At 36.5% G+C, this 15,782-nt stretch overlaps 1 protein-coding gene across 1 annotated transcript; it reads right to left on the bottom strand.

Moving 5' to 3' along the window:
- Window positions 1-135: 135 nt before the first annotated feature.
- LOC114542896 (E3 ubiquitin-protein ligase NRDP1-like) lies at window positions 136-15,301 on the bottom strand (the record flags this gene model as incomplete). The annotated part of the gene is made up of 6 exons (XM_028562273.1): window positions 15,284-15,301; window positions 5,539-6,396; window positions 1,787-1,891; window positions 1,289-1,351; window positions 637-741; window positions 136-198 (listed from the first exon to the last, which is right to left on the bottom strand). Coding segments are annotated over exons 2-6 (1,173 nt in total), but the record flags the coding sequence as incomplete, so codon positions are not given.
- Between the last annotated feature and the right edge of the window lie 481 nt (window positions 15,302-15,782).

Here is a 15,782-nt window from a genome sequence, read left to right as displayed (position 1 = left end):
CAATGAACACCAAAATATAGCATGCATGACTGAATTGTCAGGCTGGCAACGTCATTGATTTAACGTGTTTAAAGCACGCGACAGCGTATCTGATGATCAATGACCATCAATTGTAATGTAACAATCTTTTCTTACCTTCATTTCCCCTGCATCCTCGTTTATTCCTTCTTGAGTTTGTTTAATCTCTTCAAGACTTTTCTAAATAACAATATTCGAAGGAGGGTATTAAAACAATCGCCTGTGTTCTTAAGTCTCACTAACGTTCATTTATTATGAATCAGCTTCAAACCGGTTTTTGCACTGTTTGATGTTTTACAGCTTGAATCCTTTAACATTTACTAAGGCTGCGAGAGCCCATAAACTGCGCATGCCTGCTTTAGTAATGCAGCAGTGTACTGAGCAATGTTTACTCCACTTTTACTTTTTTCATACCGAATGATAGAAATATTTTTATCGCCTCATCTTTTATCGCCGCTTTAGTCAATCTAGTTCAGGAAACTATTTGTTTGCTTTCAATTAGCCAAGGTTGTTGCATGCATGCCATTTCTGGCGTTATATGGAAATGGTTATGGAAAAACGATACTCATTGTCCTATGGAACGGGAAAGAGGCATTGTCATCTGGAGAAAGTGATCACCTTTAAGTCATCTTGTCTTGCCTCCATTTTATCTTGTTTTCTTGCCATTTCAAGCATTTCAATTTTCATCTTATCTTGGGACGGTGTTAATTGCTGAACACTTGCCTAAATTACAGTACGATAATTGAAACATTTTCTCTTTGGTGACACGATTCAATTATCCATTTGACTGAAGATATATAATCTCTGAAATGATTATCATAGTTCAAATTTAAAACAGAGAACATATTGGGATTTCAGTGTTGATATACAATATCGAAGCAGAGTCTTGCGAAACCACTTGTTCTTCTTAATTTGGCCTTTGAATTTCCTCTTGGGGGCGCTAGTGAAGCTGTTAGGCTTCCTTATCCAGCCAATGCAATTAATTATATTATCGAGCGACAATTTCAGGTCAAAAGTGTATTTGTGAAAAAATAATAAGTATTAAACGCAGTGGCGTAGCCAGCCTGATGATTTAGTCATGCTATGTAAATTTTATGTTTTTATTATTATTATTTATTTAGAAATTCATTCTTTTCACAGTCAATGAACACCAAAATATTAGCATAGCATGACCGAATTGTAAGGCTGGCAACGTCATTGATTTAACGTGTTTAAAGCACACAACTGATGATCAATGACCATCAATTGAAATGTAACAATCTTTTCTTACCTTCATTTCCCCTACATTCTCGTTAATTCCCTCTTGAGTTTGTTTAATCTCTTCAAGATCTTTCTAAATAACAATATTCGAAGGGGGTATTAAAACAATCGCCTGTGTTCTTAAGTCTCACTAACGTTCATTTATTATGAATCACCTTCAAACCGGGCTTATTTTGCACTGTTTTGATGTTTTAGAGCTTGAATCATTTAACATTTACTAAGGCTGAGAGAGTCCATAAACTGCGCATGACTGCTTTAGTAATGCAGCAGTGTACCGAGCAATGTTTACTACACTTTTACTTTTTTCATACCGAATTACAGAAATATTTTTATCGCCTCATCAGGGTCATTTTAAAGATAGGTTCAGGAAATTATTTGTTTGCTTTGAATTAGCCAAGGTTGTTGCATGCATGTATTTCTGGCGTGGTATGGAAATAGTTATGGAAAAACGATACTCATTGTCCTATGGAACGGGAAAGAGGCATTGTCATCTGGAGAGAGAGATCACCTTTACGTCATCTTGTCTTGCCTCCATTTGATCTTGTTTTCTTGCCATTTCAAGCATTTCAATTTTCATTTTATCTTGGGACGGTGTTAATTGGTGAACACTTGCCTAAATTACAGTACGATAGTTGAAATATTTTCTCATTGGTGACACGATTCAATTATCCATTTGACTGAAGATATATAATCTCTGAAATGATAGTTCAAATTTAAAACAGAGAACATATTGGGATTTCAGTGTTGATATACAATAATTATCGAAACAGAGTCTTGCGAAGCCACTTGTTCTTCTTATTTTGGCCTTTGATTTTCCTCTTGGGGGCGCTAGTGAAGGTGTTAGGCTTCCTTATCCAGCCAATGTAATTAATTATATTATCGAGTGACAATTCCAGGTCAAAAGTGTATATGTGACAAAAATATTAAGTATTAAACGCAGTGGCGTAGCCAGCCTGACGATTTAGTCATGCTATGTAAATTTTATGTTATTATTATTATTCATTTATTTAGAAATTCATTCTTTTCACAGTCAATGAACACCAGAATATTAGCATAGCATGACTGAATTGTCAGGCTGGCAACGCCATTGATTTAACGTGTTTAAGGCACGAAAACCGGACTCAAAAAGGACTTAAAAACTGGCGGCCAATTACCTTCAACCGATTATAACTAGACTGTCAAAGGTACTTCCTAGGTCGCACGATTAACGATAAAGCCAGCTTATAATACAAGATGCAATTTTTTATGCCAATGAAACCGAACAAAAACTACCTATAATAACAATCGATCAATTAATAGCGTTTGACCGAGTAGACCACAGATTTTATTTCGCACACTAGAAAAATTCGGCTTCGGACCACCATTTATCAAGTGGATCAAACTTCTGTATAATTCTGTTTTCAACTCAGAAAAAACAACGGTTGGATGACAGATTTTGTAAATATAGAGCGAGGACTGAGACAGGACTGCCCCTTAAGCATGCCACTGTACATATTGAAGGCTGAAATTCTAGCAATACATCTGCGCAAAAATGAGAAAGTAAAAGGCCTCCGGCTACCAAATTCAGCAGGGAAAGTCAAATTATCGCAATATGCGGAAAACACAACAATCCTTATGAGCGTGGCTCAGGGGCAAAAATAAACGTAGAAAAATGCAAAGGACTTTGGACGGGACATTTTCGCGACAGAACAGACCAACGTTTCGGCTTTGAATGGTATTACGACTGCATACCTGCATGAAAAACTACTAGGTATCAACTTCGGAAACGTAGATTGTACAAGCCTCAACGTAGATAACAAAATACAAAAACTTGAGGGGATTATCAATGCGGGTCACACCGAGACTTACGCAACAAAGGCAAAGCGCGCTAGTAATAAACGGCCTATACTGACATCATGGGCGGATCTAATGGTTGTCAGATGAGTGACGCGACTAAGTCAAAAATTACACAAGTGCAGGTCGAAATATTTCAACTTCAATCAGTGAAAATAGTCATGCGATAAATTAACAGTCCAGTTAAATGTTATGAAGCTTCATGCAGTTGCTGGTCACAGACTTTTGAGTCCTCGGCAAATGAGTCATAATTGCGATGCCCGCTTGAATTTTTCCTCATCGACTTCTGATTCTAGGCATTTGATTGGCTTAGCTTGCCTTATCATTGCGGGGGTCTGACTCATTTGTCAAATTTAAGCTTTCCGATTGGCTGGTGAAAGAAAAATATTGATTTCTTATTGGTTTGCTTTATTTGACTTAAAGGAAAAAATATATCCTTTTCAAGTAAATAAGGAATATTGAAAAATTTCTGGATGTTTGTCAGCGGATGTTTTTAAAAATCTGTTGGACTTCTGCTGCTCGATCTCGCCATTTATACGAATTTGTATTTTTATTTTATTAAATGGCATTTTATTGTAATGATTTGAGGTTCCTGCAAGGCAAAATAATACAGATCTTTGTCAGGCGGTTCACGCTACAAATAGCGAATACGTCGAATAGCTTTCAGTTTTCGTCTTGTCGAGTAATATGGATAATTCCGTTACCTCGTGTGCTCGTGTGCTCATAAAAATAAGAAATCCACTGAGATAAGGTAAAAGATTCATGTCGATGTTCATATAAACAATACTCCTATAAGTTCGTATGAACTATAATCCTAAAATTTGCTATGTTAACTGCATATTTGAGCGTTTTTTGTATTAGCATATATTTGCATTCCCCCGTCGTAGTTCGTTCATATAAGGTCGATTATTGTATTGTTTATTTGTATCAAGTATCAACCAAGATTTACTGTATGAATTTACGTCTAACAAACAGCCAATGCATAAAGAAGATTTATACATTTGTAAAATCTTGCAATTCATGTTTATGTCAAACAGTACAACGTAATCATGATTACCCACCAAACCAATATGGCAATTATAGCGCGTTAATTATACCCAATATTGTCCTATACTGTGACACTTACTATATATTGTCCTACTGTGACACTTACTATAAAGTGTAAATGGCATTAAGCACATAATATTTGGCATATAGCATATCTTGGAGCAATACTAGCTTATGCATGCTGTAACAGTTATGAATATCATTACAACCTACGAATTGACCGCATTCATGTGTTTATTCCATGGATGTAACTTCCTATTATTGCCTATTTTTTCGACACACATGTTCCCCTATTAAAACTGAAGGCTCAGTAAACTTTTAAACATTTTAATGCGTACGTTTCGCGCATAATACTTGTATAAATTTCGGCTTCAGATGATAAGTTAATAATTTTTGAAATTTCATTATTCCAGGGGGGAGAAAATGACCCACCTCCCCGTTTTCACTTCGGATAATTTTGACAAACGTGCGAAAAATCCTAGATCCGCCCCTGGTTCAAGTGATTATTTCTTACGCCTTGGCAATTGGGCGAGTATTTATCTGTACTGTTAACATTGATGACTGATTCAACTTATTATGTACTATGAATATATGCAAAAATAAGAACGTTATCGTTGAAACAAAATTTACGACCTACACTGAAGAAAGCAGGAAGTGAAGCTAAATTTTGATTCTAAAAAGAAGCGAAACTTTGGGGGGGGGGGCGCTTTTACATGCATTGAAAAAAATTGTAACAACTTTTTTGTCATCTTTACACTGAAAACCCGGGAGGTTTTCAACTTAAAGAGGGCGATATGTGATATAAGCAATTATGCACGGTCATTGCACAACTAAATAATGAAATATTGTGAAACAATTATTGTAATTTTGCCTAGTACTAATAAACGTATGTATTTTGGCAAAAAAAACATTGTGAGACAATGAACAATGCTTAATTGTTAGACACTTGACACTCGGAAACGGTGAATAGTGATTAATTTAGTCATTAGTTAAAGTTAGTGTGAGAGGCAACAGCACAAGCCGGAGGCACAGTTTTTAATACATTTCTATAAAAAAGTGGTTCTAATCTAATATATGTTACAAAGATACAAAGAATAGGGGTCGTGTAACAGTATGCAAATTCCGGCGGAATTAGAATGTTAATTTTGTCACAGCTAACCCGCTAGCAGGCGCGCACGCCGTACTATGTATTATATGCACAGTACTGTCCAGAAATAACCTAACAAAAACCGCGGTTGAACCGAGATCAGACCAAGGTCGAACCGCGGTGAGACGGAGGTTAATCCTCGGCCTAACTCGGTCTGACAGACATTTCTTAAGATTTTTTCAATTTGAATAGTGTGTTGTCGTTCTCACGAAAGTACTTTATAATGGTCTTACCTTCATTTTCTTTACTTTATCGTATATTTGATCATGTCGTCTTTTGAGTTCTGTCACCTCGCCTCTCATTTCATCTTGAATTGAATTCGTGAAGGTATGGATTTCTTCGGAACTATTGGTGACTTCATTCAGTTCCTGCCTTTGTAAATTCTGATCATCCTCGACTTCGTCTAGTAATGTACGAATTTGTTCACAACTATTGACGACTTCTTTCAGTTTTCGCTTCTGTCTTCTCTGATTACCTTCCATTTCATCTAAATCATCATGAATGTCAGCTATCTTCTGCCCGTATACATTTTGAGTTTCTTCCAGTTCCTTTTGTTTATCGGTGAATTCTTTCTGTCTTGCTTTGATAATCGTGAAATTATCCTTCATCTCTTCTTGACGAAGTTTTATATCTTTTAAGCCCGAAATATTGGCCCCGCCAAGCTGACAGAAACTCTTCTTGTGTTTGTCTTCATCTTTGGCGTTTACTTCAAGGTAACAATCTCCACACGTTATTGGACGGTATTCACAATTGCTCACATGATTCTGCAGATTTCCAAGTTCAACCTGTTCGGGACAACCTCGATTGCTGTGATCACACTTGATTCTCAGCTCTGATAAAAGGTTCTTGAGGTTTTTTCCAGGACATTTCAAAGTTGCCAAAGTGAGGTGTTGCCGACATTCTGGGCACGTTTGGGAATTAGGAAGATGTTGAGATATGCAATTGAAACAAAATTGATGTTCTTCTGCCTGGCATAATCGTGGCTCGTTTAACACACAACGGCAAATGCAGCATTTAAAACCATGAAGAACTCGATCAATGAAACGGTCAGGATCGTACCCTTCACCCATCAGCAATACGTTCACATGAATCTAAAACATATTTACAATGAACAGTCTTAAAAGGAGTTATTACCATACATTACTCCTATAGCCCGGCTTCCATTACAATCATGTCAAGCTGCGGAATATTACTATAACCAGGGACATGGTGTGCGGATGGTGTGCGGCTGGTGTGCGGGTGCTGCACTAATAGGGAGCCTAAGATTCACGACGCGGCGAGCTCGACAAAAAACAAAGAAAACAAAGAAATACTACACGCAAAACAAAACTATGCATAACTTGTGGTTCCAGAACAGCGTTACCGTTCCAGAACAGCGTTGTCACGACGCCTTCAAATGAGGCAGTATATTTTAAATTAACGGCTTTTTGACCACATGAATGCAGTTGAAGTCATAGCTGTTTTACAACTTATATGAAACTGCGATATCAGCTAAAAATCTGTGGTCAGTGCGTATATATGATAGGGCGGTGAAACGGCACAATAGTCCAGCCTCGCACTAAGGCGCTTTTTATGAAAACAAAGGTTATAAAGGTTGCATTCAGCTAATGTATAGAGATCGGTGGCCAAGTATCGCGCCTGGTAGAAAATGTGTCGAATTTTGGCATAGTGTCGATTTCCGCAAAATGTGGAATGATTTTTTCTTTATAATATACGGCTATTTTTGAACATCTTATACGCCAAATATGATGTTGCGCAGTACCACAGATTCTTCCTTTTTTCAATTAATCAAATAATATGTTTTGCTGGTTACGATAACGTATATTTAATGCGTTGAATGTTATTATTAATGTTAATGTTATTCGAGGATTCTAAACGCCAAAACTGGACATTCATCTATTGTAAATATATATCTTTGAGTGCTAATTTGCATATTCATAAAATACCAGCCGAATTATAAGGCAACAATTTTTAACACTGGATGGTATCATAGTGTCGACATCTGTCGGCGGTCTTTCATTTGAATTAAAACGTTTTAACCTATATATGTTTTCCTAATGTACTGCATAGGTTCTGCCCTTTTATCGTGACGTTTTAGGAGGTTTATGTTGACAACTTCTAATGTCACATGAACGTAGGTAAGAAGGAAAATCGTATCATTCTGGGAAAGAAAATAGAGATGATTCACGTCGTGTAATAATCGACTATTGCATGGATAATGCGTATTTGCCAGCTACATTCGAAAGCGTTGCTTAGGTTTATAGCGTAACCGCAAATACTGTTTCAAAAATTCGTTGCTTTAGAATCGTTAGCATGTCAAAAAGTGGAGGCAATTATACGAGAAAATTTTCGAACTGTCATTTTGCAAACTATTTTTTTTAATGTTTCGTAAACAAAATATGCGGAAATGTTGAATCAAATAAAATGATACAAACACAGGGAAAAGATTGAAATAATATCAGAAGAAAATATAAAAAGTTCAGGACAATCGGAAAAAGGAACAATTCGTAGTTTATAATTCTTGAGGTGGTATAGGTGTCTATTCTGCTTATTTCGTGTTTGCTGTAAAAATGCATTATTTTTTTTTATAAGTATGAACTTGGATGTCGTATTGTGAAGATCTAATCGACTATTGAAGGCTTTACACCATCTTTTTAACTTCAAAAAGAGTTCTTGGAGTTTTTAAAAAAGTGTTATTTGCAGTTTCGATATGACAAATATCACTTTAAAGCTTCGACTTTCGTCGAATTCGACTAAAGAGTTGACTTCGTCGAATTCGACTAAAGAGTTGACTGCAATCTCTGCATAAATTCAAAAATTGGAAAACAACATTGGACATTTAATGCTTGGGGATTTAAATTAGTTGTGCAGTTTTGAAGGTTTAGCTAAAGGCCGGAAGGTCTAGGATTTTCGGCACATTTGTCAAAATTGTCCGAGGTAGAAATGGTTGGTTTGGTGCATTAATCATGAGTACGTTGTAATGCCAGAAATAAACATGATTTTACAGAATATTATTTATAAATATTCTGCAGGCTCCTAGATCTAGTATAGTTATGCATTTGTTGTTTAAGTCTCAAGCTCCTAAATATATGGATCAAAGGAAATAGGTTGTAAAATAATGGTCATTGTCTGTCCTATAAATCAGTTTGGTTGAGATTGTCTTGCAAGAATTTAAGTATTGATTACATTAATAAGAGATGACCAGTATGAACTATGAAATGAATCAAGTGTATTTTTTATGTAGGTAATAACTGGATCTGGCTCTGTGTGTGTTATTAGAGAAATTCCAATGGTCACATCACTTTATATTAAAATATTTGTTGCAGGTTGCTCATATAAGGTAAAGATGGGTTATAAGAAAAATGCAGGTTGAGCTTCAAGCTCTCAAATAATTTAATTTTTACCTTTTTTACCTGACATTAACTATGGTATGTTCTCCCTCAATAATATAGATAATCTAATATACAGCCCAATACCCTGTATGTATATTGTACCAGGCTGACTGCTGCCTTGACACATCTGCACATGTTTCAATTGCATTAAAATAAACCAGTGCAGCTTTGCAAACCATGTGAGACATTTTCATAAAAAACCCCAGAACTATTAAAATAATTAACAGACCTTACCAGTACCATTTATTCATTTTAACACAATGGCCTCATTTAATTAAAAATAAGCATTTTCCTTATAACCCATCTCTACCTTATATGAGGCAACACCTTTTTGGCACAACCCACTAAGCGTTTTCGGCAACAAATATTTTGATACAAAGTGGTGTGACCATTGGAATTTCTCTAATAACACACACAGGGCCAGATCCAGCTATTACTTACATACAGAATACCGCTTGATTCACTTCATAGTTCATGCTGGTCAGCTCTTATTAATGTAATCAATACTTAAATTCATGCAAAGGACTAAATTAGTAAAACGCGGACTGGACTAAATTAATAAAACGCGGACTGGACTAAATTAGTAAAACGCAGACTGGACTAAATTTGTAAAACACGGACTGGACTAAATAGGTAAAACGTGGACTGGAATCAATAAAATTTCTTTAATTGTGATTTATTATAGCCTATAGTTTGCCCAAAAATTTCTCAATGCATGCCAGAAACTGTTTTACCGAGAGCACTCCGTATGGTTCCGATCGACGTCGACGAAGGACGACGCCACTACCCGCCAAAATCGAAAGTCTTGGTGCTTGCGTCCATTGTTTAAACATGGAAGCAAGCTTCAAAATTCCGACATTGATAAAAAAGCCCAAACTAGGGATCCAAGGATAGTGCAAAGTTTTCATGCCCTGTAATACCTAAACAACCAGACGTTTTACCAACATAAACATTTTGACACATTAATCAAAAGGAAATTACTCAAAGTATACTCATTAAATTATATTAAATTATAATTTTAGTTGCTCATGTAAGCCAGGCGCGATTTTCTCAGTTTAGTCTCTTTTCTTCGTCAAACAACTGTGACTACATTCACTACATTTACATGATGGCACCAATTTATCCGTCATTTCATAAGAATAGCTAAAATAGTTGCGTTGTAAATAATGTAAATAAACCACGGTGCATATTATGTCTATGATATGGATACTTCGACGCGTAAATCGATACAAAAATATATACTTATAATCAATACTGTGTACCGCCAAAATGATTTGATTACTGCACAAAATGTCCGTTTTGTATAGTATCATTTATGTACTTTATGCGGTATACCAGGTATCGACTTGCTATCGACATAATATAAATTCGTGTAAGAGATCTATCAATGCATAAACAACAGTCCGTCGTTTATTCCTAACCTCTTAGCTCTATTGATGGAATAAACCTTCCAAATTATATTTGTGTTGAATTGAATGCTGGTAATTCGTAACATAAGATGATAAATTGCGTAGATTCTGAAATAATTGCTCGATTTTTACGCCCGGAATGTTTTGAAGCAATGCTCGTCGCTCCTCGTTTCTTTACATCGTGAGTAATGTTCAAGGCTCTACGCTTCCTTTCCAAAACTTTGGGAAAGTATATACGACTTTTTAAATCTCTTGTTGTGCTAATAATTATAAAATTAAAGAAATTTTATCGATTCCATTTTTACTAATTTAGTCCAGTCGATCCGCGTTTCACTAATTTAGTCCAGTCCGTGTTTTACGAGTCCAGTCCAGTCCGCGTTTTACCATATGCCTCGCCTGCATGAAGCAATTAACATACATTTCCAACAGTGAATTTTTTAATAGTCGTTTCTGCTGAATGATCGAAGTCGTACAAGCAAAATCCTATATCAAGTACAATTATAAAATCGGCTCTCGAGCTATGATATTAAGTAATTCAACTATAATCATAATTGTGCTACGAATAGTTTTAATTACTGCAACTTTTAGCGAAATTTCAATTGCTTTTTAAACAGATTAATCTTAAAAAATAAATGCCTTTCCAATCAAAATAAATTTAACGAAATTGACGAATAAATTCAAAGAGATGTCATACATTTGTTGATAAATCCACATACTAAACTTACAAAATACTTGCATGCTTTAAAATACAAAATCTACCCATTTACCTATTCAAAAACATTCTTAAAAAGCTTCAAAGATTTTTCTCATGCATTTCAATAATTTTTTTTTATCCGAAGACATCTTTCTCATTCTCCTAAAATTAATTTACGCTTCAATTTTTTGTAAAATATCAGTTATGCTGAGACGAACCAAAAAACTCATTGCACGTTTGCAAACGTTTCCTAGTCACCAGTTTCCATTCCTCTAAACTCACCCATGCGCATTAGTTACAAAAACGCTCAACGTCCATGACATAATGGCAGACAACTTCAATTTCGCATTTGCATTCCTTGGCGTTACTAAAATCTCCGGGCAGAATTAGTACCTCTTTCTATAACTGTATAGAAACACGGAAAATGTTTTCTATTTCTTAAAGGTTATAATTTATAAGGTATGTAGGAAGCTCTTTTTTACGTTACGAAACTTACCTCTTAGACTAGGACAAAATGCCTCAATTAAATTCGCTAAAACCAATAAAAATATAGTAAACTAATCTCTGAAAAATTTATCAACTTCTTATACAAGCGTATTACGATATAAAATTACTTTTAACATGTCAAAATACGGCATAATTTTTTACAGTTTTTGATCAAAAACTTTTCGTACAATACGGTATGACAGTGCCAGTGGTCCCTGTACTCGTCATTGTTTTGAAATATTTTACATCATCTTATTGGTTAAAATTGGTTTAGATTCTTTGGACTATTTTTTAACCAATAGGATCATGTAAAATATTTCAAAACAATGACAAATACATACACGGACCACTGTCATCCCGCATCGTACGCAGGAGGCTTATTGCAACAATGGAAAATGTTTATTTTTTATTGTTATTGTATTTATCAAACTCCACAATTATGATATAATAATTGTTGAATGCATATATGATACATAGTAATACACACTAAAAAATTTGCCCATGTCAGAAACAATTGGCTTTTGATTTGTACAATCATGACTATTCTCACTGCATAAAAATACTTTAAGTATGTCTAAGTATGAACATTTCCAAAAGACTGTAGCATTGCCACATAGCTACTACATAACTTTTGAGTATATAATACTTGTAGAAATGATAGACATATCATTTTTATGATGATGCTCAGTTAAGAACTCCAAAACATGTATATAACTGAAAATGTCAACAATTCATTAGCTACCATGCAATGACTATAATTCGTCTATGCAGTATTGTGTGAAAATATTATATTCAAATGACTTTCATTATAATTATCAAAATGGACTTAGCACACTGAAGTTGACCATGTTGAGGAATAATTGTTGATCATGCAACAATTCCAAATCCCAAATCCCAATCCTAAATCCCAAGGTTATAGCTAAAACACGTAAACGATCTAGTTCTAAAAAAACAATAAAACAACTCATCGACTCAGCGGCTCATTCAACTTTCTGCTTCTTCGTGCTTTTTCGTCTGAAGTTACTTCAGCGGCTCGTTTGACTTCCGGCTGTTTTTTTTGTTTAAAACAAGATAACATGCGGGGACTGTTTTCTGGCATTCGACACGTAACGTTAACAAAAAGTGTAATAATAGTGCGTTTTATTATGCGTTCCGTGTGTGTATTTGTGAATGTACGCTTTCCAAGCGTATTCGATCATAACTAAACGATACTGCACGCATATTCTGTGTCCTCGATTCGAAGTTATACGACACTGCACGCTTATTCTCTGTACTCGATCAACTAAACAAATGTACGCATATTCTGTGTACTCCGTCGAAGCTAAACAACTGCACGCATATTCTGTACACTCGGTCGAAGCTAAACGACACTGTGCGCATTTCAAAATTTAACAATGTAATTTATTACGCTACTAAAATGGGGATGGGCAATCGACGATTCACAGACTTTCCATTCTTCTCCTAAAAAAGTCATTGTTTTAAGTTAACCTGCGATGTTTTTTGCAGTCCTAGGCCTGCCGCCAATCTTCTGCTTTCATTTATAATTTTTTCCGGCCAAAATCACATGCAAAGTCACTCCTTTAGCTTGAGCAAACGCTTATAGCGAGCGTCTTGTTATATTCAAAGAAGCCTTGTTTATTGTAGTACGTGCGTGAAGAAACTCGCTAGAAACCTTTCGTGATTGGAACATTTTTTCAGGAAGGGGCTGTTTACATTAAAGCCGGGCTGGCGAGATCTCTCCACGATTACATTTCCTAATAAAAACTTCTGTGTGTTTATATTGACAGGCTTGGCCAGATTTCGTCGGGCGAGATCTCGCTTCGCGGCAAGCGGGATGAAATGCTCTCATATAGGACAAGTTTACCCGTTTACCAGGCTGTCTCGCTGAATGAGCCAGCCCGGCTCTCATATAAACAGCCCCTAAGACTGACACTCTGAATCAGCCGTCAATTCATTTGTTTGGGCCCATAATTGTTCCCTCAAGAAATTCTTCGTTTAGCTTCGCTCGCATTCTTAACGCGACACTCACAACTGGGAAACGAATAATATCCAAACAAAGCTAGGTAGCATTTGCGTGGCGGTGGCGCTCAATTCGCGCTATCTCGCCTCTTAAGGTTATCAAAGAGTAAGAAAACACCTTACAAGGAACTTACCAGTTTTTTTCACAGCAACAATTGTCGAATCTGAAGCTTGTTTGTTCGTTGTGTAACACAATCTGTGACGAGGATTGATTTCTTTCTCTCATCAGTCTCATGTGAAATATTCTCCTGTGATGCTTTATATGACCTTCAATTTCCTGTATTAACATGAAGCATTTTTTAACGGGCTATCTTTAAAACCAGGAACAGAGATTCGGAATCGAGGAAGGGAACGGGGAAGGGAAGAAGGAACAATAAAACAAGGAATGAGAATAGCCGGAATCTTTAAAAAAACTGGAACGAGGAAAACCGGAACCTTTGAAACAAGAAATGAGAAAAGTCGGAATCTTTACAACAAGGAATGAGAATTATTAAGAGTGAACTCTGGCAAATCCTGAGCAATCGTCAAAAATAGTGTGCTGCCTGGCTGGGGCTCGGCAGCAATAACTGATAATGTCAACAACTCACTATAGCTATACCATACAATGACTATAATTCGTCCATGCAGTATTCTGTGAAAATATTATATTCAAATGGCTTTCATTATATTGGACTTAGTAAGTGGACTTAGCACACTAAAGTTGAGCATGTTGAGGAATAATTGTTGATCATGCAACAAAAACCCCAGGTTAACTAAAACACCTAAACGATCTAGTTCTAAAAAACAATGAAACGACTCATCGACTCAACGCGTACGGCTCATTCAAATTCCTGCTTCTTCGTCTGAAGTTACTTCAGCGGCTCGTTCGACTTCCGGCTGTTTTTTTTCTTTTAAAACAAAATAACATGCGGGAACTGTTTTCTGGCATCCGACACGTTACGTTAACAAAGAGTGTAATAATAGTGCGTTATATTATGCGTTCAGAATTATCTGTGAATTTACGCTTTCTAAGCGTATTCGATCGTATATAGCTCAAGGATACTGCAGGCATATTCTGTCCTCGATTCGAAGTTCTACGACACTGCACGCGTATTCTTGGTACTCGATCAAAACTAAGGGAATGTACGAATATTCTGTGTGCTTGGTCGAAGCTAAACAACCGCACGCATATTCTGTACACTCGCTCGAAGCTAAACGACACTACACCATTTCAAAATTTAACAATATATATATTATAACTATATGTTACTAAAATGGGGATGGGCAGTCGACAATTCACAGAGTTCCCATGCAGTTTTTTCTTAAAGATAGTCATCGTTTTAAGTTGACCTGCATGCGATGTTTTTTGCAGGTCCTGCCGCCAATCTTCTGCTTTCATTTATAAACTTTTTCCGCTAAAATCACATGCAAAATCACTCATTTAGCTTAAGGAAACGCTTATAGCGAGCGTCTTGTTATATTCAAAGAAGCTTTGTTTATTGTAGTACGTGCGCGAAGAAACTCGCTAGAAGCTTTTCGTGATTGGAACATTTTTTCACGAAGGGGCTGTGGAATCCGGGCTGGCGAGATCTCACCACGAATACATTTCCCAATAAAAACTTTTGTGCGTTTTTATGGATAGGCTTGGCCAGATCCCGCACGGCGAGATCTCGCTTTGCGGCAAGCGGGATGAAATGCTCTCATGCATACATGTCTCGCTGACCGAGCCAGCCCGGCTGCCATATAAACAGCCCCTAAGACTGACAAACTCAAAACTGCCCGTCAATTCATTCATTTGGGTCCATATATAATTGTTCCCTCAAGAAATTCTTCGTTTAGCTTCGCTCGCATTCTTAACGCGACACTCACAACTGGGAAACGAATCATATATCCAAAGAAATCCTATAGGTAGTAATTTGCGTGGCGGTGGCGAGGAATTCGCGCGATCTCGCCTCTTAAGGTTTCCAAAGAGTAAGATCAAACCTTCCAAGAAACATACCAGTTTTTTTCACAGCAAGAATTGTCGAATCTCAATCTTGTTTGTTCGTTCGTTGTGTAACATAATCTGTGACGACGACTGACTTCTCTCATGTGAAATTCTCATGTGATGCTTTACATGACCTAAGCATTTTTCAATTGGCTATCTTTAAAACCAGGAACGGGGAATCGAGGATGGGAACGGGGAAGGAAAGAGGAACGATAAGACAAGGAATGAGAAAAGCCGGAATCTTTAAAAAAACTGGAACGGGAAAAACCGGAATCTTTATGAAACAAGGAATGAGAAAAGCCGGAATCTTTAAAACAAGGGATGAGAATTATTAAGGACCTCGTCTATTAGGAACTAAGTGAGCAATTGAATAAGTGCTCTTGAGTAGCTCAGTTTTTTTTTAGGGAAAGTTTGATGCTCACATGAGCCAAAGGCTATGCTGCCATGCAGGCTACTGAATCATCCGAGCATGTACTGCATGATTAATCACTTGAATACCAAAATTGCGCAA

Source organism: Dendronephthya gigantea, unplaced genomic scaffold (genome assembly GCF_004324835.1).
Source record: "Dendronephthya gigantea isolate DGI-Jeju-01 unplaced genomic scaffold, DenGig_1.0 000411F, whole genome shotgun sequence".
Classification (NCBI taxonomy): Eukaryota; Metazoa; Cnidaria; class Anthozoa; order Malacalcyonacea; family Nephtheidae; genus Dendronephthya; species Dendronephthya gigantea.
The sequence above is the reverse complement of the archived record's forward strand: the minus strand, read 5'-3'. Positions and strand labels throughout refer to the sequence as shown.